Genomic DNA, 25,024 nt, shown 5'->3' with positions numbered 1-25,024 from the left:
TGTTGGAACTTGGCATAATTCGACCGTCATCCAGCAGTTGGGCATCCCCCCTCCACCTGGTCCCTAAAAAGTCAGGTGACTGGAGACCATGCGGAGACTACCGGCTCCTGAACACCAAGACCGTCCCTGACCGGTACCCACTGCCCAACATCCAAGATTTCACCTCTGCTCTGCACGGTGCCACCATATTTTCCAAAATCGATCTTGTTCGTGCATACCACCAAATCCCCGTGGCTGAAGAAGACATCCCCAAAACAGCCATAACGACACCATTCGGCCTTTTCGAATTTCTGCGTATGCCATTCGGACTCCGAAATGCTGCGCAAACTTCACAGCGCTTCATTGACACAGTGACACGCGGACTACCATTCGTGTTTGCCTACGTCGACGATTTGGTCGTAGCAAGCTCATCCTTCGAAGAGCATGTGCAACACCTCCGGCTTCTCTTTGACAGGCTGGCAGTCAACGAAATTGTCATCAACAGCGGGAAGAGTGAATTCGGAGTGCACGCTCTTGCATTCCTCGGCCATTATGTGGACACCAACGGCATCCGCCCACTTCCCGACAAAGTGAATGCAATTGTAGAGTTTCCCAAGCCGACATCGCTTACCAAGCTCCGCCAGTTTCTTGGTCTGGTGAATTTTTACCGACGCTTCGTAAGAAACTGCGCCGCGCTACTGGCACCGCTCGATCGTTTGCTTTGCGGCAAACAGCAGCCTCCCACACCACTAGCATGGGACAGTGCCGCGGAGGACGCCTTTCTTTCAATTAAGCGTGCCTTGGCCGAAGCCACCCTCCTCGTTCACCCAAATCCGGACTCTCCATTGGCGCTCATGACCGACGCATCCAGCTCGGCGGTGGGAGCGGTTCTTCAACAAGAAGTTGATGGAGACTGGCAACCTCTTGCCTTCTTCTCTAGACGCATGAACCCCGCCCAAACCCGCTACAGTGTGTTCGGCCGCGAACTCCTCGCCATGTACCTGTCCGTGCGCCATTTCCGCCACCTGCTCGAAGGCCGATCGTTCACCATCTACACCGATCACAAGCCCCTGACCTACTCCATCGGTCGTTCCGAGTCCATATACACTCCACGCGAGGTAGGCCAGCTTTCCTTCATATCGGAGTTTACGACGGACATTCGACACATCAGCGGCTGTGATAACGCCCCGGCGGACGCTCTCAGCCGCGTGGACGCCGTCACGCGCAGCCGTTCGAACAGCTCGACAGCCTCGTTTCCATTCAACCTCCGAGAGCTCGCAACAGCGCAAGAGAGCTGTCCGGACTTGACATATCTGCGCAACGCGACGACCTCTCTGCAACTGGAGCCAGTGACCTTTCAGAGTGTACCCATTGTTTGTGATACCTCCACCTCAGGAGGCACACCACGGCCATTTCTACCCGTCGCCTTTCGCAAGCAAGCCTTCAACTCACTGCACAATCTCGCCCACCCTGGAATTCGCGCAACGCAAAAGCTCATCGCGGCTCGATTCGTCTGGCCTCGCATGAACGCGGACGTTCGCGATTGGGTGCGCGCGTGTGCACCTTGCCAGCGTGCTAAAGTTCACCGCTACCCGATACCGCCACCCCGCCGCTTCCTGCAACCTGATGAACGGTTCGCGGTGGTGCACGTTGACATTGTCGGACCGCTTCCACCTTCTCAAGGCCACCGGTATTTGTTGACATGCGTTGACCGCTTCACCCGGTGGCCCGAGGCAACGCCACTTGCTGACATTACAGCAGCCACAGTCGCCGAAGCGTTCGTCTCCACTTGGGTTGCACGGTTTGGCTGCCCGACAACAATACTCACTGACCGTGGCCGTCAGTTTGAGTCATCGCTCTTCGCAGAACTTCTAAAGCTCCTTGGAACGGCCCGTTTGAGAACAGCTGCTTACCACCCCCAAGCAAACGGCCTCGTCGAACGCTTTCATCGGCACCTCAAAGCGGCATTGACAGCGCACGGGTCCCGAAACAAATGGGTCGAGACACTTCCCCTCACTCTTCTGGGCATCCGATCCGCATACAAAGAAGAGCTGTCGGGGGCCACAGCAGAGCTTGTTTATGGCACCACACTTCGCCTCCCCGGCGACTTTTTCGACGCCACAGCAACCCCAAGCGCTCCTACAGCCAGCGAATATGTGAGCCTGCTTCGCACAGCTTTCCGGAATCTTCGACCGCAGCCGACGCGTCCAAACCCAGCCCGGGCAGCTTACATCATGCCAGACTTGGAAAGAGCATCGCACGTGTTCGTGCGGTACGGGCCTGTGCGTGGTTCACTGCAGCCTCATTACCTCGGACCCTTCCCTGTGCTGGAGCGTCTCCCCTCGAACTTTGTTGTGGACATGAATGGATCGCGTGAGACTATAGCACTCGAGCGGCTGAAGCCAGCGTACAGTGAAAACGCGCTCTCTTCTGTTTCGGCATCTTGCCTCACTGTGCCCCCCTCCCCTCTGTCCCTTTGTCCCTCAGCCCCATCCCGTCCTGCGCTCAGGGTTCACTGGGGCCCGCTTTGACCGCGGCAATGGTAATCGTTCGTCGCAGTGGCCTCCTCACTTGGGGGGGAGCTCTGTAGCGCATCCTCTTACGTCGCGCCCCGAAACCGGCGCCTGCGGCATCGCAAGAAAAACTCTCTTGCTAGGCCGCCGCCGCCGGTCCGGCGGCGCAGGGAAGAGGGGACAGCTCGAACCGCGCTCCTTCTCTATTTCTCCTCTTTCCCTTTCGCATCGCCCCGCGCGCCTGCTCGCGCTTTTGGGAATGGGAAACAATAAACAGTTCCTAACCAGATGTTGTAGCTCTCGGTTCCTCCTGCGCGCGCTCTACAGATGCCCGCTCGACGCCAAAAGCGTGGTTGCAGTATTGAAGCCACCCAAGCCGTGGCATCCAACCCAATTTTGACTTTATATAAGTCGCACCGTTGTATAAGATGCACCGAAGAAAAATTCAGAAAGAAACCGCTACTTCTACACCGAAAAATACGGTGCACATGAGGGTAAAGTCTGGAACATGGCTAGTAGGGTAGCAGGACGACGAGCATATTCACTGCTTCCAGTGGCGTAGCCAGGAATTTTGATCGGGGGGGGGGGGGGGGGGGCTCACGTTGCAGCGCGACCTCCTCATTGAATTTTTAGAACGACTATCGATATGAATAACATTTATTTATTTCTTTATTTATTTATTTATTTATTTATTTATTTATTTATTTATTATATCCTCAAAGGTCCCGTAAGGGACTTTACATGAGGGGTGGCCGTCATGAAATGGCGGTATCGATGAAGGTGTATGTTAGGATGTGGTTGAGTCTGCTTCCTGGATGGCATTTTTGAAGCGCGCGCGGATGACTGCTGCTTCGTTCGGAAGGTCATTCCAGTCTCGGGCGGTGCGCAAAAAGAAGGGCTGCTGAAATGAGGTGGCGTGGGCACGTGGCGAATAACAGCATTTGGATGACTTGTGCGATGACCTCGATGGACCGGCTGGATGAGGTGGTCGTCACGCGGGGTTGAATAAAAGAATCTGTGAAAAAGGCAGAGACGTGCAATACGACGACGAAGAGCGAGGGTAGAAAGATTTAACTGGGATCTGAAGGCGGAGACGCTCGAGTAGCGGGAATAGTCTGAAACAATGAACCTGGTTGCTCGGTTCTGTACTGACTCAAGTATTTCGATATGATTAGTTTGGTGGGGGTCAAAGACAGCAGATGCATACTCAAGTTTTGGTCTGACAATGGTTTTATAAGCGAGTAGTTTAAGGGAAGGTGGTGCCATGGAAATGTTACGGCGCATGTACCCGAGAGCACGGTTAGCGGAGTGAATTATGTGGTTTATATGGTCGCCCCAAGATAGGTCACTCGAAAGATGGACACGCAGGTATTTAATCGAGTCAGTAGCAGCTATACGACAGTTGTTGATTGTGTAAGTAGCCGGCCTGTGGTTTCGGCAATAATTGAAAAAATTAGTAATGTTTTTTTCTCATTAAGGGACATCAACCAGGTGGTACACCACTGCTGAATGCGTGAGAAGTCATGGTGTAGAGAGGAGACATCGGTGGGGTTATTTATAGGGCGGTAGAGGACACAATCATCAGCAGAAAGACGGATAGATTCAACGGAAAGCGGAATATCATTAATGTATATTAGGAATAAAAGAGGCGCTAGGACGGTACCCTGGGGCACGCCGGACAAGACATGCGAGAGGTCGGAGGAGTGATCATTAACATGCGCGAATTGTTTACGGTTTGTTAGGAGTGCCTTAATCCAGTTAAAAACATGCCGATGAAGGTTTAGATGCGTGGTTTTTAGAAGGAGACGGGAGTGGGGTACCTTATCGAAGGCTTTTTCAAAATCTAAGAACAGTGTGTCAGTTGGGATGTTACGGTCCATATGAAGGTGAATGTCGTGCAGGAATAATGTTAGTTGGGTCTCGCACGAGTGATCCTTACGAAAGCCATGTTGGTTTGGGTGAAAGAAGTTTACGGATGATAAAAATGTAGCAATATGAGAAAAGATGACGTGTTCCATGATCTTTGAACAAACACTAGCGAGCGAGATTGGTCAGAAGTAACCTGCAAATGAGCGGTCACCTTTCTTGAAGACAGGAATGACATCCCAACTCTCCAGTCTAATGGGACTTCGCCTGTGTCGAGTGACCGCTGAAAAATGTTTGACAATATGGAACTGCATACATGTTTAGTATTTTCCAGAATTATGGCGTTTATGCCATCTATACCTCATGACGAAGAGTTCTTTAATTGGTTAATAACTTTTGCAATTCCCTCTGAATTGAATTCAATCTTTGGCATTGGTGGAAAAGCAAAATGCGGAAAATCAGGAAGTTCGTTGTTAGGTTCGTTAGTAAACACGGAAAAAAATGCAAAGTTGACGGATGGAACGTCGCAGTCGGCAACGGGGGATCCAGAAGTGTCACAAAGAGAGACTGTGGTTTTGTCGTCCGGTTTCATAATTTTCCAAAAGCGGCGTGGGTATGTACATGTATTACCATGTACATACATTGTCACTGGTATTACCATTAACATGTATTACCAGTGACAATTTGTATTAGATGCTGCAAATCACTTCTTGAATGCTACCCTCTGTTAAGAATGAGTAAGAAATGTGTTTTTTTTTCGTAAAAATATTATGTTGGCATGCCCGCAAAATCTTTCCAGGAATAACTGTCTTCAATATGTGTGTGTGTGTATGTGTGTGTGTGTGTGTGTGTGTGTGTGTGTAACAGGTACGGCAAATATCACGTAAACTTCGGAACTGCATCAGTTTTGAACTGAAGAAGTGCCTGATAACAAAAGAAAAATGAAGTTCACGAAATAACCAAGACGAGATGAAATATTTTAATGCAGATTGTTTAAGCAAAATGTTCATCTTTTTGCACAAATGAGGCGGCCAGGGAAAAGCAAGAATGGGAAAGTACACCTCGAATACGGGCAAAACATAAGTCACCGGAAACAGTGCGCAGTATGCTTACGCAAAACTTCACAAATGTACATTTAAATATGCAATCAATAAACGTAAATAAGCAATGATCACTATACATAATGCCCAACTGATATGTCCTTGGGCCAAGCTGCTGTCTCGGACGCACCATGTGGACAGAACTATAAAGGAAGAGCGCAGAAATAACGAAAGAAACTATTTCAAAACTGTTCTAAAAGTGCGAACCACTATGTGCACTCAATATAAAAGGAAGGTTGCCGCTTCTAGTTCGAAAAGCAATGAAGAACAAAAACGACAAATGAAAGTAACAAACAATGCTGCTAGTACGGCTTCCCAACAGTTGAATTTGTTTGTTAACGCCGCGTATGCCGACCTCTCAGTGAACAAGGTGAAGCTGTCGATTGGCTGGTAATGTCCACCTGATACCCGTATTCTTATGTTTATATTAGGTCACAGTGTTAACTGCTAAAAGGTACAAAATCCTCACGGCTTTAAAAGGTGGTGAACAATAATACTGCGTCAGAATTACGGGCTATTGACCTGAACTCTGGAACAGCTGTGTCTTTTCCTTTCGTTTGCGCTGATTTTTGTCCTGCTTGGTTTAAAACAACGTTGACCCGGCGAGGAAGCTTAGCGAAACGGTCAATGACTTCCGACGCGCTGATGTCGACATTTCTGTGGGCGTACAGAGGTGCCTGGCCAACCATGCGTTCCTCAGACATGTGGAGCGTGAGTAGTTCTTAAGTAACCTCATGCTTGATAACGTTCTCTCCGCGCTGGCAGTGGTCACTGGAAGGGTGACTAGAATCCGGAGTCGCTTGTACACATTCGCATAGAACCTGCTGTCGCAATGAGAGAGAGCATCGGTTCCAGTACCGGGGCGCTGGTTTGCTGCTTTGTTCGCCCACTTTGTCCACCATAGTCGCAGTTCTCAAAAACCAGCCCTCGTTTCGACGTCATGCGCAAAAACGGTCAGGAGGTTTTTTGTTTCTTTCTCCTGATCATCTTGCATTGGTGGTATTGCGGATGGTACAATTAATGAAATGTTTTAGAAGTGCCCTGTGCTTTTCGAACCGTTGGTTTAACTGGGCTAGTACGTGGTCCATGAACGGAATGAACAGGGTTCAGCAAAAATATTCTTCCGCGCTTTCGAACGCATTGCTCCCAAGGTTTTGCTTCCGGACACCGGCTCGACGGCTGGTGATCTCCACATTAAGTTTTTCTGCCAATGCCTGCACTTGTGCGAATATTTTTGAGAAAGAAGCATTCGTGTTCTTGCGGTCACTTTCAATTGTCTGCTGTATCACTTCTACGTCGTCATTGGCAGCGCTCATGTCGATACTCCTCGTCTGCAGCTTCTTTGACAGTAGCAAAGTCAGTGCTAACACCTGCTCCGTCACATGCAGGCTTACAAGGAACGCTGGTGAAAAGAGTGCCAACATTGACTGTTTGCCTGCACTGGACTTTCGCCATTTCCGTTAAACTTAATCTCCTCTAGGGCTGCGATCAACGGCTCAAAGAGGCTCACAAATGAAAGCACTGCATCGTGCTTCTCGGCCCAGCGCGTTTCGCATAGTCCCAAAAGGCGCTGCCTTGTAGACTCAGGACAGCTCAGACATAATTTTTCGCAAAACGTGTGAGCGGCTAGAAGATTTACGGAAAAAGACTGACGTCGCCTTCAGAGTCCCAAAACAGTTTCGAATGTCTGTGATGGAGCATGCCGCACAAACAACTAGATTAAGCGAGTGACACGCACAGTGAGTACATAGAGTGCGGCTGGATATTTCTCATGGACAGCAGCTTGCACACCCTTCGTTTTGTCGGCCATCGAACTTGCACCATCGTAGCCTTGACCACGGAGATGCTGCGTGTTCATTCCCATTTCTATAAGGAGCCTTATGATGGTGTCGGCGAGGGCCCGGCCATTTGGTCGTGAATTGGCAGAAAGCCTAAGAACACTTCTTCGATTCCGTTCGCATCTTTATTAAGGTACCTTGAAGCTGCTCGATACCAGCAACATCCTTCGTTTCATCAGCAAGTACGAAGAAGCAGCCTGCAGCGCTTACTTTTACAACTAGGCTTTCCGTGATGATTGCAGCAGAGATTTCTATAATGTGGTTTTGTACATCTGGACTAAAATATGAGGCCTTATTTGGGCAACTTTCCAAATGCTTTTTTAGATCTGTGTCGCCACAATCTGCGCGCATGCGAAGCAGCTCTCTGAAGTTGCCTGTATTTGCAGAGGAGGCTGTGCTTGAATCCATGGGACCACTGTCTCTATGTCCACGGAGAGCCACACCTTGCCGCCCGCAAAAGAGAACTGTCTCAACAATAGGCTGTAACTTCCTTCGGGTCTCTCTTATTTGAATTTGCCTGCCATCAGCTGATCAACAACACTGGCCACACATCCTGAGGAGGTTTGAAGAAAACTATCGGCTACCAGATGAGCGTCAGTGTGATATTTAGTGACTTCATGTGCACCGAAGACTTCCAGGGCGTGCTTCCACTTTTGAAATGGCTTGGATACGAGGGCCTTAGTGCGCGCATGTTGGCCCTTGCCAATCTCACTTCTGCTAAAAAGGACACACGCTCGGCAAAACGCACCCTCTTGAAGCGCTGAGGAGCTAAGCCATCGGTACCTGTCCAGCCAAGCCACCTAAACCTTCGTTTGTGCTTAAAATCGTTCATAGACTTAAACATATAGCATGGTGGAGGAATCCAAGGAGAAGCTTGCAGTTGATGTTCTGTGTCATCATCCACTTTTGAGCCATCTGTGTAGTGCGCCATATCAAACTTGCTTCTGCTAACATTTTGAGGTTCAGAAAAAGATAAATAATTAAATAAATGATAATCAGGCTGAAGCCCAATAAATCCCACCACCCGGGTGACGCCGCTGGTTGGTGGTGTATGAGAGCACGAAAAGTTCGGGGGGGGGGGGCCCATAAGCCCCCCCCCCCCCTGGCTACGCCCCTGACTGCTTCTACTAAACACACAAGGCGACAGCTTGGAAGACCAGGTGAACTTCCTAGGCACACATTTCGAACAAGTGTCCAGCTTATCGCACTATTCCGAGGCTTTCCAACGCTACAAGACAAGAATGGAAAAATGGAAATTGGAGCGCAAATGTACAAAATAAGAGGCGTACAATGAACCTTTCTCCTTAGCTGAGCTGCAGGCATCGCTAAACTGCTGGAATAAATCCACCCCAGGCTCCGATTATGTAGTATATTTAATGTTGTAAGACCGGCCCTCTGAAACTCAAAAAGCCCTACTTTACCTGTATAATGCTGTTTGGTTTTCTGGCGAGATCCCCTCAGCCTGGAAAGAAGCCATTATTATTCTGATTCTAAAACAGGGCAAGGACCCACCCTTAGTTTCCAATTACAGGTCTATAGTCTTACAAGTTGTCTGTGCAAAGCCTTTGGAAAGATGATAAATCGACGGCTCATACATTTCCTCGAAAAAAAAAAATCACTTGACCTATACCAGTGTGGTTTTCAAGAGGATAGATCTACCTCTGACCACTTTGTACGCATCGAGGTGCAAATTCGCGACGCTTTTGTCCACAAGCAATTCTTTCTTTCGGTGTTCCTGGATACGGAAAAGGCTTGCGACACTACATGGTGATTTGGCATACTGCAATAGCTCTCACATCTAGGTGTATGAGGCAAAATACTGACCATAACTGAAAGCTACTTGTCTAATCGGACACTCCTTGTTCGAGTAGACAATGTCTTGCCCCGAATATTTCACCAATAAACAGGAGTGCCACAAGGAGGTGTACTGAGTTGCACAGTTTTCATTATCAAAATGAATTGGTTGCGTCTGTGCATCCCGCGTAACATGTTTTATTGCACATATGTCGACAATGTACAGGTCGGTTTTAAATCGTGCAACCCTTTCAATGTGTGATCGGCAGCTTCAGCTGGGCTTGAATAAGGCCTCTAAATGGGCAGACGAGAATGGGTTTACACTGAATGCACAAAAAAGCACTTGCGTCCTGTTCCCCAGAAAGAGAGGCTTCATCCCGATCCGGGCATTGACCTACATGGTCAGCTTCTGTCGGCAAAAACGAAGCACAAGTTCCTAGGGCTAATTCCAGACATGAAACTGACCTTCATATCACACATCGAATATATAAAGAACAAGTGCATAAAAACCGTGAATATTCCAAAAGTATTGTTACACACTACGTGGGGAAGTGACAAGAAGCGTCTGATGAATCTGTATAAGAGCCTCATACGCACGCGCCTAGATTATGGGGCGATAATCTATCAGTCTGCGACATGCCTTGAAGATGCTTGACCCTGTCCACCATTTGAACATTTGTCTTCCTAGGGGTGCTTTTTGCACCAGCCCCATAGAAAGCCTCCGCGTCGAACTGACCGAGTGGTCGCTCTTCCTGCAAAGATCTTACATGTCCTTTGTATATTATCTCAAAGTGAACGCAAACAAGGAACACCCCTCACCCTCCACAATCAATGATTTGTCCAGTTCTGCCCTGTTTGACAACCGTCATTCGTTGAGACAGCCCGGATAGTGTTAGTGACACAACCATCTACCTGTATAAGAGCGAGATTAGGTTTTTTGATGTCACATGTCCTTAGCCTGATAAGTTGTGTTGTCTTGTTATGTGCTCGGTACATCTGCGCATCACTGTGCTATATATTTCATTGCAACCTTTGCAATACACCAGTTGTTAGTAGGGCCTGTCCCGTCTTCTCTCATGTGTTTGTCTTTCTTAGCGCAAAAGTAAAGATGTTATGCTTACTGATCCTTCTCCGTGCTTTGAAAAGGTCGGCAAGGCGACGTTCTCGAAAAGCCATGAAAATGAATGTTACTGGCATAGTAACATCCTATATAGGATGCGGAAGATGGCATGTGAGAGGATTCTCGACTTGTTAGTGGTGCAAAAGAACCTTAGAACGACCATAATGAAGTTAGCTCATGAAGGGGCCCTCGCTGGTCACCATAGTGTTATGTGGATGGGCAACAGAATTATCACTGTATTTAATGGCCAAAAGTGCAGTTAGAGACCAGACGATTTGTCAGGACGTACGACACGTGCCAGCGAGCAGAGAGTGTGGGGATCGAGAGCGTCCTCCTACCTGGCGCCTCGTTCCCCAGCTGCCGCGCGCGTGCCGGCCGCGTAGCCCGGGCGCACTTAGGCACCGGCAATCGCCAAGATGGCGGCCAGGGCGCCTCTTTGTCTGGGCGAGCCAAGCGTCGGCTCCGTCCCGCGCTGGCATGTCCGGGCACGCTACGCTGGCGCGCTGCGCGGGCCTACGTCACAACGCAGCGCCAGTCCCCATTGGGCCGCTGGTGGCATCCTCCTCTCCTACGAGCTAAGATGCGCCCGACGATTCGCTCGTGGCGGGGGATGCTCTCAGGCTAGCACGAGAGGTTGACGCGCTGCTCTAGCAGGCGGCTTCTCGTTCGTGTGCTACAGCCCAGGAGGAACGGGGCCAAGACTGCACAAGGGCGGGCAGCCAGCCCGCTTGAAGTTCGCCGGTGGTGGAACTTGTGGTGAAACTTTCAGTGGAACTTTTTCGTGGCCATGGCCGACTTATGGACTTGTACCTCCGGGAAGACGACACCCCCCTGTTGGACTTTGCCCTATTGGCCAGCCCCCTTGCGGCTGAGCTGACCTTGCCACTTGGCCTCGGACAGCCTCTTCACAGGCTGGCCTCGGTCTTTAGGAGGGGGGAATGTGGGGATCGAGAGCGTCCTCCTACCTGGCGCCTCGTTCCGCAGCTGCCGCGCGCGTGCCGCCCGCGTAGCCCGGGCGCACTTAGGCACCGGCAATCGCCAAGATGGCGGCCAGGGCGCCTCTTTGTCTGGGCGAGCCAAGCGTCGGCTCCGTCCCGCGCTGGCATGTCCGGGCACGCTACGTTGGCGCGCTCCGTGGGCCTACGTCACAACGCAGCGCCAGTCCCCATTGGGCCGCTGGTGGCATCCTCCTCTCCTACGAGCTAAGATGCGCCCGACGATTCGCTCGTGGCGGGGGATGCTCTCAGGCTAGCACGAGAGGTTGACGCGCTGCTCTAGCAGGCGGCTTCTCGTTCGTGTGCTCGACTCCTTTGTGTGATAGTCGTAGCGCCGCTGGCAAGCGTACTCGATCGGTCTTGCGGAGTTCCCTTTACGGCCTGCAAGCTCGTGACTGTCGTGCTGTGCTGCATCTTGGGTTAATAAACCCGTGTTGTATGTTGACATCCTGCCTCGAGTGCCTTTTCTGCGCCGTGCCGGAGTCGACGAACCCGGCCGTAGCGTCTTTGTTCGCTGCGGCAGTGGAGAACGTCGCGTCCCTTTACGGTCGCCTCGTAGGGTAAGCGTTTCGCAAACCTATCTCCACAAGAGTTCCACGCCAACTAATCGGACGCGCTTCATCAGATAAAGGCCCCAGACTTGCGTAAGCGATTTGTGTTATGAATGGACACCTCATGGAGAAGTCTCATTCTTGCATTTAACACAATGGACCTGGACTAATGGCATGAATCTTGACAAATAATTTGCATCGCCTTTGGGCTGCGTGTCACATTATTGACCACTTCCTTGGTGTTCCTCTGCTCATTTTCTTAAACTTGGGGGGTGAAAATGTGATAGGAATTTGGCCTATTTGAAGTGTGTGGCCAAGACCTGTATGTAGTGGTGCAGCAATGAAGATGTCGATGAGTCGATCTCGTGCTGGATGGTCGACCATGCTGCCAGCCTAACCTGCTGAATTACGTGTCCGTTGGACGTGTAATTCAAAGGTTGCAGGTTTGTTCTCTGCCAGCGGCAAATTATCTTTTCGTCCACATTAGTACTTTCTTCACATTTATATCATAATTACTGCAAATAACATCCCCTATACTTTCCTTGGCGTTAATGTCTGTTAGTTCTCATTGATATTATTTTAATTAGAGGAGACATGCAATCAGGTCGAATGAGAGAATGGGCAGTTTTTCAAGCATGCAATGCTACACTGGCGAGAGGGTGCACTGGCCAGCAAACGTCCATGGGGAACAAAGGAGTGCTACAGAAACGCAAGCAAGAGACACACGGGAGAGGCGCTCAGAACTTGAGTGCCTCTCCCATGTGCATCTTGCTTGCGGCCCCGTTTCTATAGCGCTCCCTTGTTCCACGTCATGTATGAGCCAACTTTCCCAGAAGCATGTCTTGCTAAGTCCATGGGGAATGTAAAAGAATTGCATTTCTGCTGAACATATTGCTTATCTTCTGTGATGATCACTTGGCACACGCTGTCAGAATACTGTTGAACATTTGGTAAGCATTTCACAAGGATATCACTGCTCTCAGCTTGTGTCAGAAGCACTCAACAAAAATATGGCCAGCGAACCTGCTAGCTCTCAATGCTCCATGCAAATGACAAAACAGGCATAGCACTGAAACTCAGTTTGATAATAGCAGACAAGGATAATTGAGCAACCTTCTTTCTTTACAAATGGTACATTTTACTACTCTTATATTAAGTGATATATTGAATGAGTTCAAGCACAGTGTGCGGACTTGATGTGAATTCTGGCTCTTTTTTTCATGCCTACATTTGCATTGCGGTTGTGGGAAGATGTCAGGCATTCATTGTCCCACATATTCCATTGTCACTCAAACGCGGACAACCACGAGATGCTCTGCTCATGCCTGGATGTGCTCTTGTGCTCTGGCTTGAAAGTGTGGAGCTGCTGAGGCGCATATTAGTCGGTGCCAACCAAACGCTGGTGACTTGCCACGGGGTCGCCCCTCTAGCAACGTAGTCACGATGCGAAGGAGCGATTATGAAGAGTCGTAGGTTCTCCAGTGGTGAAAGAGATGCGCCTAGAAGGTTTACATCTGCGTGGATGCTGTCAGTGTGAAGGAAGGCTGGTTTGATGAAGCCAATGGAGACACTGTCTTAGCATCCACTGAGCAGCAGGATGAAATGCTTTGGGCCATGCTTGGCGACCATAATGGGTGTCTGTAGCGTTGGTCAGACAGCACTGTGTTGCACGAAGGCGTGTGCAATTACAGAGAGCATGACCGATAAAGCGTGAGAGATGAATGGGAGGCATGTCACTCATGACCGTAATCTGTAACGCCCAGTGTGGATTCTGGTGCGTGGTCTACAAGTTGCCCCGGGAGCTCTGCTGCTGAGGATGTGTCAGTTCGAATCGGACTACGAAAGGTGGGGAGGACAGGTGTTGGGCCAGGGTATCAGTGTTGAGGCTTGCCACTCAACCATACCTTGCTTAGACATAAGGTCGTGGATCATGGTCTCGATATTGCTCACACCATCCACTCGGAACAAGGTTGTTATGTCATCATGCACCGCACGCGCCGATGAATTCGGTGCCTGCTGTCTCAACTTCTTCCTTTCCCCTCTTTCCTGCTGTGTGCGATATATTGCACATGTCTAATAAACGTTCTTTGCTTGGTTGCCCTGCTTGCGAGTACGTGGTTACTTCAGTGGCGGCGCAGATGGGATAACCTGCCGCCCCCCAGCAATACCTCACTAGCCATGGCCGGCTACGCATGCCCACCACAGTTCGAGGAAGCTACGGACCACTGGCCGGCACATTTTGTGCGGCTAGAAGCCTTTTTCGAAGGCAGCGGCATCACGGAAGAAAAGAAGAAGCGATCATTGCTCGTAGCAGGGCTGAGCACTCACATCGTGGCCGTCGTGAGTGGACACTGCGCGTCAACGAAGGTGAACGAGCTATTATACAAAGAAGCACTCGGCATACTGCAGCAACACTTTTCGCCCAGCCAGAATGAAATAGCCCAATCCTACAAACTTTTGAAGTCGAGAGTTTGGCGGAAACCCACCTGGCCGGGAAAAGACATAGACGAAGGAAACACAGCGCCGACCAAAAGTAAAAATATATTCTTAAAAAAGACGTTTCGGCTCCCACACGGGAGCCTTGTTCACAATGAAGCATGTGCAGCAAGTTCGCTTACTTATAAGGTTGTCTAATCACATGTTTGAGGCAACGGGCATACACAGGCGGAAGATTACCACAGTTCTTGTTCAGCGTGTGCGCAGTGGTTTGAATAAACAATGATTCGAGATGAAGCCGTGGAAAGAGTTTCTTTTCCGTGGCGATGACGGAAGCATCTTCCCAGTTGATCGCATGGCCCGTGGACACAACATGTTCGGCGAGTGCATTTGACGTCACCTTTCTGTTTTTCACGTCATTGCAGTGCTCGCGTAACCTTCTCTTGAAATTGCCGGTCTCACCGATATAAACATGTGTACAATCTGTGCAAGGGATTTTGTAGACGACACCTGGAAACCTCTCCCGCTCTAACTTGTCCTTGACATTCGTGAGGCTGTTTCCAAGTTTGCGTGCAGGTATATGGGAGACCTGTACGTCGTAGGAGCGCAAAATTCTGGCGAGTGCCTCACTGAAGCCCGGAGCATACGGCACTGACGCTCTTTTCTTTGCTGAAGGATTGCTTGGTTGGACTGGCCGCGATAGTTGACGTTGAACTGAATTGATGAATGAGGACGGGTAACCGCATGCGGCCAGCTCCCGACGGACGGTCTCCACGTCACTACGTGCGTCTTCTTCGCTTGAGCGAGTCCGTTGAGCCCGTTTTAAGAGAGTCGAGACGACAGAGCGTTTGTGGCAGGAAGGATTCAGTGATCTGAAATTCAGGTAGCGGCCAATGTGTGTGCTTTTCCTGTAGACGGAGAACTTCAAGTGTCCGTCTTCTCGTTTTACGAGGACGTCGAGGAAAGGAAGGCAGCCCTCCGATTCTTCTTCCACTGTGAATTGTATCGAGTGTTCAATTGAATTTAGCTGAGATGTAAAGGCCGGCAAGGCCTCACGTTGTAAAACGCAAAAGCAATCGTCGACATACCGTAAGAATACTTTCGGTGGGACGGCAAATGAGGACAAAGCACGACTCTCGACCGCATCCATGGTGAGGTTCGCGACGGTGACAGACACGGAAGCACCCATGGCAGTGCCATGTACCTGTTTATAGAACTTGTTGCGGAACGTAAAGTAAGTGTTCTGCAAGCAGAACCGGAGAAGCCTCGCGAGGTCTGCAACCTCTATTGGTGTTCGGCAGTGTCGCGTCAGCCTCAAGGGCCGAAGTGCACACTTCAACGGCAAGCTCGACAGGTACGCTCGTAAACAGAGACTTGACATCAAAGGACACTAGCACCTCGTCTTCTTCTAGTGGCAAGTCGCGCACTTTGTCAATAAAATCGGCAGAATTCCAATATGCGTCTGAGTTCGTCCGACACATGTTTATATCGGTGAGACCGGCAATTTCAAGAGAAGGTTACGCGAGCACTGCAATGACGTGAAAAACAGAAAGGTGACGTCAAATGCACTCGCCGAACACGTTGTGTCCACGGGCCATGCGATCAACTGGGAAGATGCTTCCGTCATCGCCACGGAAAAGAAACTTTCCACGGCTTCATCTCGAATCATTGTTTATTCAAACCACTGCGCACACGCTGAACAAGAACTGTGGTAATCTTCCGCCTGTGTATGCCCGTTGCCTCAAACATGTGATTAGACAACCTTATAAGTAAGCGAACTTGCTGCACATGCTTCATTGTGAACAAGGCTCCCGTGTGGGAGCCGAAACGTCTTTTTTAAGAATATATTTTTACTTTTGGTCGGCGCTGTGTTTCCTTCGCCTACAAACTTTTCTCACGCAACCAGATGCCAGGGGAGCCAGTCAGAGATTTCCTCCTAGCCATTCGGAAATTAGCAGATACCTGCAACTTTGGCACTTCACTGGATAGGATGCTGCTGGACCAGATAGTTCGTCACTTGCAAAATAACTGGGTATGTCGTCAAGTGCTGGTGAAGGCATCCCTGACAAGAAGCGAAGCAGAGGAAATCGCTTTCGCAGCGGAAATGGCGGAAGAAAACGAGAAGACGATGAGGCCTTTGCCTGAATTAGAGGAAGGTGTACACATGTTAAGAAACATGAGTGCACGACGGGAGACCAGATCACCATGTTTCAGTTGTGGAAAAACACGGCATGACTACAAGGCATGCCGTTTCCGCTCGCCAAAGTGCTACCAGTGCCATCAGCGCGGTCATGTTCGCAAGATGTGTCTCAGACAAACAGAGAGCAAAACGAGGGAACACCTAACATAGCTACACCAGCAAATTAATTCTGTGCATCCGTCAGTGGGAAACTGCAATGATCCGGAATCAGATGCGCTGTACTTCGTTTAAACGGCAGATAAGTTCGTTGGAAATGTTCACACTGCATAGGTAATTATGTGCACTGTGCTTTGGAATGGAGTAGTAATCAAGATGCATCTGGACACTGCCCAGTTCTATCATCACTTGGCCCACCTACGTACAGCATCAAGATGCCTGGCCGAAACTGCAAGAATCACCGCTCAAGTTGTCGTTCTTCCTTGGACTACTTCCATTTCACGGCCAATTACAACTCGACGTTTCCTTGGGTGTCAGGACAACGAAAGCTGTGTTAGCCATCTTGGGGTGTTCCGGGCCGAACCTGTGTGGCTGGGATGTCATGACAGCGGTGGACCTTCTGGGAGAGCCGGTACTCAGTGCAACTCAGGAAGATGAGAGTGCAGCCATTCGCGAAGTTGTCAGTGGCATTGAGGTCGTCTTAGAAAAGTTTTCAGACGCCCCACCACGGTGGTCTAGTGGTTATGGCGCTCGACTGCTGACTCGAAGGCCGCGGGATCGAAGCCCGGCCGCGGCGGCTGCATTTTCGATGGAGGCGAAGGTGCTTGAGGCCCGTGTGCTTATATTTAGGTGCACGTTAAAGAACTCCAGGTGGTCAAAATTTCCAGAGCCCTCCACTACAGCGTCCCTCATAATTATATCATGGTTTTGGGACGTTAAACCTCAAATTTTATTATTAGAAGAGTTTTCAGATGCATTTCAACCCGAGCTAATGCTCATAAAGTGACCGCCCGCCAGCTTGCCATTGCGAGACTATGCTGTTCATCGGTTCTGTAAGGCTCAGCAGGTACCGTACGCATTACGCTCGAAAGTGGAGGCCGAAATTGAATGCCTAGTTGAGGATAGAATTCTTGTACCTGTCACCTGCTCAGTGTGGGTGGCATTCGTGGTAGCGATGGTAAATCATAATGGGAACATTCGCCTATGTGGTGATTTCAAAACTACTGTTAACCAAGCCTGCCACATGATTCAGCACCTTCTCTCGCGCATATAGGACATCTTGGTGACGTTGAACGGCGGCAGCGAAGTTTTTACAACCATCGTCCTCCGGGACGCCGCATACAGTCAAATGAAATCTCAGTTGCTCATGACGGTGAACACACAGAAGGGCCTTTTTTGCTTCACCAGCCTTCTGTTTGGAGTAGCTTCTGCGCCAGCTCTCTTCCAGCAACGCATGGAAACAATTTTGCAAGGATTGCCCGGGGTCCAGGTCTATTTAGACGATGTAATCTTTGCAGAAAAGCGGAATGATGCCACCACCTTACGCCAAATGCACGGAAGGTTCCACGAGTTTGGGATGCAACTAAATAGGGAGAAGTCCAGATTTCGTGAGAATGAAGTTGATTTTTTGGGTTACCAAATCAACGGCAAGGGTGTTCATGCCAAAAGGGTAAATCTGGAGGCTATCCTAGACGTCAACACACCTGGTGGAGTGCACGAGTTATGGTCATTTTTGGGTCTGGTCACCTCCCAGGCAGCACGCCGTCATTGGACTGATCTCAGCCCAACGTCGGCAAATGTCGGCAGCAATGTTGTCCCCACGTCGGCAAATCACGGTCGTGCTACTTTCACCCACATCGGCCTGGTGTCGGCTAACCGGCGTTGGGCCATTGTGGGCTAGTCAGTGTCGGATGGAGACGGGCCTGCCATTATTAGCCGATGAAAGCAAGCCGTCATTGTGCCTATGGTAAGCTAGCTGATGCTGGCGTGATGTCGGCCCCGCCGGTGTGACCATTTGCACCCGTTATTATGGTGTTTTAGCAGTGGTGGTTTACCGTATGGTATTACTGTACTGTCGTGATCTGCATTTAGCTAGTTTAGATGGGGACACCAACGGTAGTTTGTCGATGCATACAATGACTTGATTAGAAAGGCTGATACACATGTTATAAAATAAAACGGCTGCGTGCAGACCACGGTATTTTGGTATTACTCTAGTTACTGTATTGTAAGTCAGCAGTGCTAAAATAGTCTATTCGCAGCCCAACGGCATTCATCGACTACCACTGGTGCCGTATTCAGAAAATACTTCGTAATTACAATGACAGCTCCACTGGGGTCTTAGTGTCCCATTGAGATCCAGAATTCTGTGGAACTGTGCAAGGCCGAGAAGGAATATTGTCTCCAACACAACTAAAATGATGAAAGGCCTGCCGCACCAACTACGCATGCGTGAGTGTAATGAAGGAGCAACCCATTTGCAAGGTGATAAACACAAATTCGCACATATGAGCACACACCAGCAGTTCCGGAATAATTATGCCATAAAGGAATACCTAAACACATCTGTGGATACCATAGCCAACATCTAAAACGATCTCACAGCCACCGTGTTCCTCAAGAAAGGCAGGAAAATCCTGATCAAGAATGGGGTCAGGTGAAGAGTTACTATCTGTTCAGTGTTATTGATGGCACATTCACACTAAATATTTAAAGAACTAGAAGAGGAAAAAAATAGGAATAAGGATTAACGGAGAATATCTTGGCTACATGTGTTTTGCAGATGATATTGTTCTTTTCAGCAGTGACGGTGATGAATAACGAAAAAAAAAAGTGGAGATGTAAACGAAACAAGCGTAAAGTAGGATTAAAGATGGAGCTGAAGAAAACAAAGATAATGTTAGGTGGCCCGGCGAAAAAGCGAGATTGAGAGTGGCAACCAAATTAGAAGAGTATGTATACGCGTGAGCCAGTTACTAGCAGAGGAGCGCCACCCCCCCCCCCCTCCCTGCTCTTGATGTTTATCACATCACCAAAAAATAAGGTTGGGTTGGTTCGCAAAGGTTATGCATTCGCAACACATGACTGGCAATTAAATTACTGCGATCCTTTAAGCGGAAATTACAATTTTTCTGTAATAACTTACGGCATGCAAAACATTGCGAGTGGTACCACAATATCCCATGAACTCCACATCTAAACAAGGTAGACACGCATGTATGCACTGATTATCTCAAGGTAAGATTGTAACGGAAAGGAATCGTGCATGAAAACCTCTCACGTGTGTCCGTTCGATCAGTAAGAACACGAGTGAATAAAAAATGCAAGCTCACCATAGTAACAGAATACACAAAAAAGGATGGCCAATAGCAAATGCGCGATAAGAACACAACAAAAATCTGATGAGACGTAAGAGCAGTCAACACGTGGCCTTATATGAGGCGAGTGAGTCCAGTGTGGAAGCACAGGGCCACTGGTTGCGCGCTGCGGTGATCTCTGCCGCACACAGTCTGGAAATCCTGCCGCGTGTCCGTCTCGCACACGATTTTGACTTTCTGCCACTCATGTCCACACACCGACACTTCTTGAAGAATTCTGCTGGCCGGAACGAAAAAACCTGCTCTCGCAGCAACGATTATCCCTCCGTCGGGACGGCTACCCTACCCTGCCTGGTCAAGTGAGTTTCATGACGATGACGGTTGGGGGGGAGGTAGGAGTTGAAGACAAAGAAAAATGCTTATTTCTTCGGAGCATGGCTCAACCTTTGACAATGGTGTGCATTCCCCCAAGCATGTCATCTATGGGCATGCCGTTTGAGAAAGGCATTCGTCGACTTTTCAATGCATCGCTTGTTGCAGAGTGTCGCTACATGAAAACTTTGCTTACGCCACGTTGGAACCGCATTTTTTATCGTATTTCACGTGCAATAATGCCACATGCACTTCTTTTTGTCATTTTTATGTAACTAGTCCATTGCACGTGTAGCTGCTGCCTTGCGCAAGCTGTGCTGTGCTGTGTATGTATGGGATTGAATGTGGCTCCAATATTGAGCAACATTTTTTTGGCAAAAGTGGACAATGATCTTCTAACCGCTCTTGATGGTGTGGTCCACAAAGTGTATAGATATGTGGACGATTACTTGCTGTTGATTAGATCAGTCAACTTCGATAGGAGGGTTGACAAAGTGCTCAGTGTGTTTGCTAACAAGGGGCGGGGCTTGACTTTCACGTGCGAAGTGCCGAAGAATGGGCAGCTGCGTTTTTTTGGATTTGTAGCTGTCATTCGAACAAAAACATGCGTGCTGGATGTTTTCCCCTTGGACCGCAAAGCCGCTTCCAGATTACAGCTCAGGGCACTCCCGCTTGGTGAAGAATGGCATAGCGCTGACTTGCCTAAGATTGGCTTTGGACAGGTCATGCCCACATCTCATGCAGACCAGTTTTTTCGCGCAGGTGAAAAGACTGAAAGACGCCGCGTTTTTTGATAATGCCATAGCAGGGGCTTGCGAAAAAATAAAAAGATCCTTTAAGCAACGGCCTGGGACACCCCCCAGCCAAGGATGAACCGCAGGAAAGAAAATGAGTGGCAAAAATCCCGTATGTCCACTGGCTGTCGCATGGTATGAAGAGAGTGGCTTCACGATATGGGGTTGATGTCGTGTTCTCTGCAGAGAATAAGGTGGGCCACATCTGCCCAGCAGTTAGTAAGAAAATATGCAAGCCACAACGGGGGGAAAAAAAATCACAGCATATCCACGGAGTGAATGATGATGAGTGGGCGAAGCTGCGGAGGTTCATCGGTAAACCGTGAATCTTCCGTGAATTCTGCCCAGTACATCATCACCGACGTGAGATCGGGCGTGTTTTATACTAAAGGTTCGATGAGTTATGACGACTTGCAGCTCACTTTAATTTTACATGTACGCTGTGAATTTTCATTGTTTAGAAAACCATTGCTTTAGAAAACATCTGGCGTCTTTCGTTAAGCAGCTGGCGTCTTTTCGTTTTGTTTTAGAAACATCTGGCGTTCTTTCGTTTTGCTTTTACAAAACATCTGGCGTCTTTCGTTGGTTTATTTCATCAATCAACGGCGTTTTGAACAAAATTTTTATTGTTTAATCACGCACAGGAGAAATCTCACCAGGCACTACCTTGGAGGTAAACAATGGCTGCTAATGGGAATGAGAGACAGAAGAAGTCGGCTTTTAGCTAACACTTACACTTCTACTTCTACTAACGTTTCCTACTGGAACATGCCAATGGCTGCTAATGGGGAATGAGAGACAGAAGACGGCTTTTAGTTAACGCGCACGCTGCGAATTTTTTATTGTTCAACAACGCACAGGAAAAATCTCCCACCGGCACCACCTTGGAGGTCGAAGCGTAAGACTGGTTACGCACTACGACTACTACGACTACTACGAGGGACGAACGGGTGCCGCCTTAAGGAGCTTCGCCCCTAAAAGAGGATGTGCCATGAAGCATGGAAGGCAGTTTGCTCCTTGCGCAAGTGGTGTTGTGTACAGAATACCACTGTCGTGCGGCAAGGCATATATCGGGCAAACCGGTAGATGCCTGAATGTGCGTCTGCGAGAGCACAACAGCTCATTAATAGGAAGGCCGTTCACCCAGGGGTGTGATCAAGGTAGCTTCAAGCCTGCTTTTGATCAGACGACAGTAATCTACAAGCACAGGGTCTCCGTGCAGAGGGAGATCGTAGAGGCCTTCGTTATCCAGAGGGAGGGGCTGGATTGCATCAGTCACCCCTCTATCAGTTTGCAGGAGGGGGAGATAGCCTATCTAGAACGTCACATGACGTAGGCAGGCTGAGCACAAGATTTTAAGTTTTTTGTGTCGCCTCGTTGGGTTAGATATGATTGCATGGTAGTATAAATTTGTCTTTCCTGAATAAAAATATTTCAGTTGCTAGTAGCGCGTCGTCCTGTGTCCATCTTCTTCCTTGTGTACCGTTTTATCGCGCCCTTCTGTTTATCGTGAACCAACACCAACTCGCCCAACTTTTTACCTTACTGAGTCTGGGAACCTTCCAGATTATCTTAGAATCTTCTTATAGGCTTGAGCGCGCAAACGCGAACATTGGAGATTATTCTCGAACTAACTTGGCCACCAGAATAAGGCTCGAATGCGCTGGCATCTGTAAAATGCCAGCGCGCCTTGCTGCGGTTCAGTTTGTTGACGGCCGACGCTCTCTGTTCGCCGCTATCAGTGTACAGTGTGTATTGCTGTAGTTTTCCTTTCCGTTTCCCGGCCATAAGTTCGGCCAAATGAAAAGCTTGATCTTGAACACGCCGACTGCTGCCTTCGTCTACGTCACGACCACGTGAAATCTGGTGGAGGTGCTGCCTCCTTGATGTTCCGGACACCTACGAAAAGCTGGGAACCAAGCCCACAGCGTGAAGAAGACGTCGAAGACCTCGTGCAACAGCGAGCTAGCCACAGGCTACAAGGCTTGCAACCCAAATACGGAGACCTACCCGAGAAGCGAGAAACCACGGTAATGAACACAAAAGCGACGATGACCGCCACTGTGTCACCCGCGACAGTAGTGATGCAGCAACCCAGGGAGTCGCCGACTTTCCTTGGATCATCAATTGAAGACCAAGAAAGCTGGCTGGAGACGTACAACCGAGACGCCAGCTTCAACAACTAGGATTCCGAGGAAAAACTGCGTCACATCTACTTCTACCTAGAGACGCCGCGAGGACATGGTTCAAGAACTGAGAATCCACGCTACAAAAATGGGATCTCTTTCGGACAACATTCCTAAGGACATTCACGAGCATGGTCCGCATGGAACGGGTCGCAGCTACGCTGGAGACCCGTGTGCAGTTGCCCAATGAAAAGATTGCCATCTACACGGAAGAGATGAATCGCCTGTTTCGACACGCTGACCCAAGTATGCCCGAAAATAAGAAAGTCAGGTTCCTCGTGCGGGGTGTCAAACAAGAACTCTTCGCTGTATTGATAAGGAACCCGCTGAAGACGGTCACTGAATTTGCTTTGGAAGCTTTGACAATCGAGAAAACGCTTGAGATGCGAACATGGCAATACAGCCGCAGCTTCTTGGCCACAAGCTACGCCGACGTTCAAGCGCTAGGATCCGCTGACCTGCGTGAGACGATCTGAGCAATCGTGGAAGAGGAGATGCGAAAAATTCTACCTTCATCGCAACCTCAACGAGACCACGTGAAATTATCTACCGTTGTGCTTTGAAGTACGTCTGAATTTACAGGAACGAATAATGGAATGAAAGTGCAAATTGGGATGTTATGTAATAATTAAAGTGCTAATTTATGTATTAATGACCCCTGGCTACACCACTGATTCCAAGAGATGTATTGCTCTGAAAAGTAATGAGCTTTGTTTGCTGAATGCAGCTCAGCTGAGCCGCCTGCGCTACTGTGAGTACCTGGGCAAGCTTTTCTGCCACTGTTGCCATAGCAACAGCCGGGCAGTGATCCCAGGACGTGTGCTTCAGCGCTGGGACTTTTCACCTCAGCCGGTGTCCAACTTTGCTCGGGACTTGCTTGACCGCATGGCTGCTGACCCCCTGTTCAACATTCGTGACCTGAACCCAGACCTGTACCGACGGGTCAAGGTGCTCAACCGGTTACGGCAGTGCCGCACTGCACTGCACTATTTGCACCAGTACATCCTGTGCTGCCGCCTGGCCACTCGGTGAGTGTACTGGTCTCATAAAGGCCCCTTTGCCACGTTCAGAAGCTGGCTTGACCTCCTGCGATGGTTGTTCAGTGTTGTCCACCACCATTGTGCTACTCAAACGGAGCAAGCAGCTAGATGTGACCGAGTTGGTGTAACATACTTAATAAAGAAACATATGGCAGCTCTGCTACTGTGAAACCTGAGGAAGTGCATAGCACGGGCACCTAGCGATTCCTGTTAGTAGAGCTCCGTTTTCAAAGTGTCGATGACGCCCATGTTTGCGGTAAGCATGTAGGGTCTCCCCGGCATGATCTTGCTGGGGAGTTTCGCAAACTCGGTGTGCGACACGTGCACTACTTCTTGCTGCATTTTATCGACTTCCTGCTTGTGACGGCACTTGAGATACGTATCGTGTACAGCGAGTTCCGTCAGGTTGTTCCCCCCACCAGATGTAGCCATGTAGCAACAGCGGTGAGGGGGAGGGGCATTAGCTCGCTCGGCAGGGTGGTGACACCCTCTCTTGTGCTGCGCCGGAGTCAGCCCCAGGTTCCCAAAACATTCTAGCAATTAATTAATGCTAGTACTTCTTGGTTATTTCTGTTAATTAGATTATTTTAAAGATTGTTTGTTCATTTTAACCCGGCTTTGAGCATTGCTAGCCTTGTTGAGGCCCGCATGAGCGCTTTACTATGAGCGTGATCACAGCACACGAGATGGAGGATAACAAGCCGGGCCCCGAAAGTGCTCCGCACTTAGAAAAAGCGCTGCACAATAAATACGAGGAGCAGAAAAAGCACTTACAACAAACACGTGCAAACTATCAACTGAATTTTGTTTGAAGAAACATGAATACGTATAGAGTATAGTTGATCCCTCCTTCATAGGAATCGGTATAACACGAAAGTGAAACGTGTCGTCACAGAAGTAGTTTGTTTGTATTGCATTGGTATATGAGAGCTTATACAATGTCTACTGTTGTTTGGCAGATATAGCATCGCTTGATGTGAACGCAT

The 25,024-nt window shown here is 49.1% G+C and overlaps 1 protein-coding gene across 1 annotated transcript in view; it reads left to right on the top strand.

Moving 5' to 3' along the window:
- Window positions 1–25,024, top strand: part of LOC119388327 (run domain Beclin-1-interacting and cysteine-rich domain-containing protein) — a gene marked incomplete in the record, with an annotated part of 358,140 nt that overhangs the window by 196,397 nt on the left and 136,719 nt on the right. Inside the window, 1 exon segment of the mRNA XM_037656030.2 lies at window positions 23,726–24,026. Within this exon segment, the coding sequence (XP_037511958.1) occupies window positions 23,726–24,026 (301 nt within the window).

This window comes from Rhipicephalus sanguineus, chromosome 3, assembly GCF_013339695.2.
Source record: "Rhipicephalus sanguineus isolate Rsan-2018 chromosome 3, BIME_Rsan_1.4, whole genome shotgun sequence".
Lineage (NCBI taxonomy): Eukaryota > Metazoa > Arthropoda > Arachnida > Ixodida > Ixodidae > Rhipicephalus > Rhipicephalus sanguineus.
This window is presented reverse-complemented; position numbering and strand designations above follow the sequence as displayed.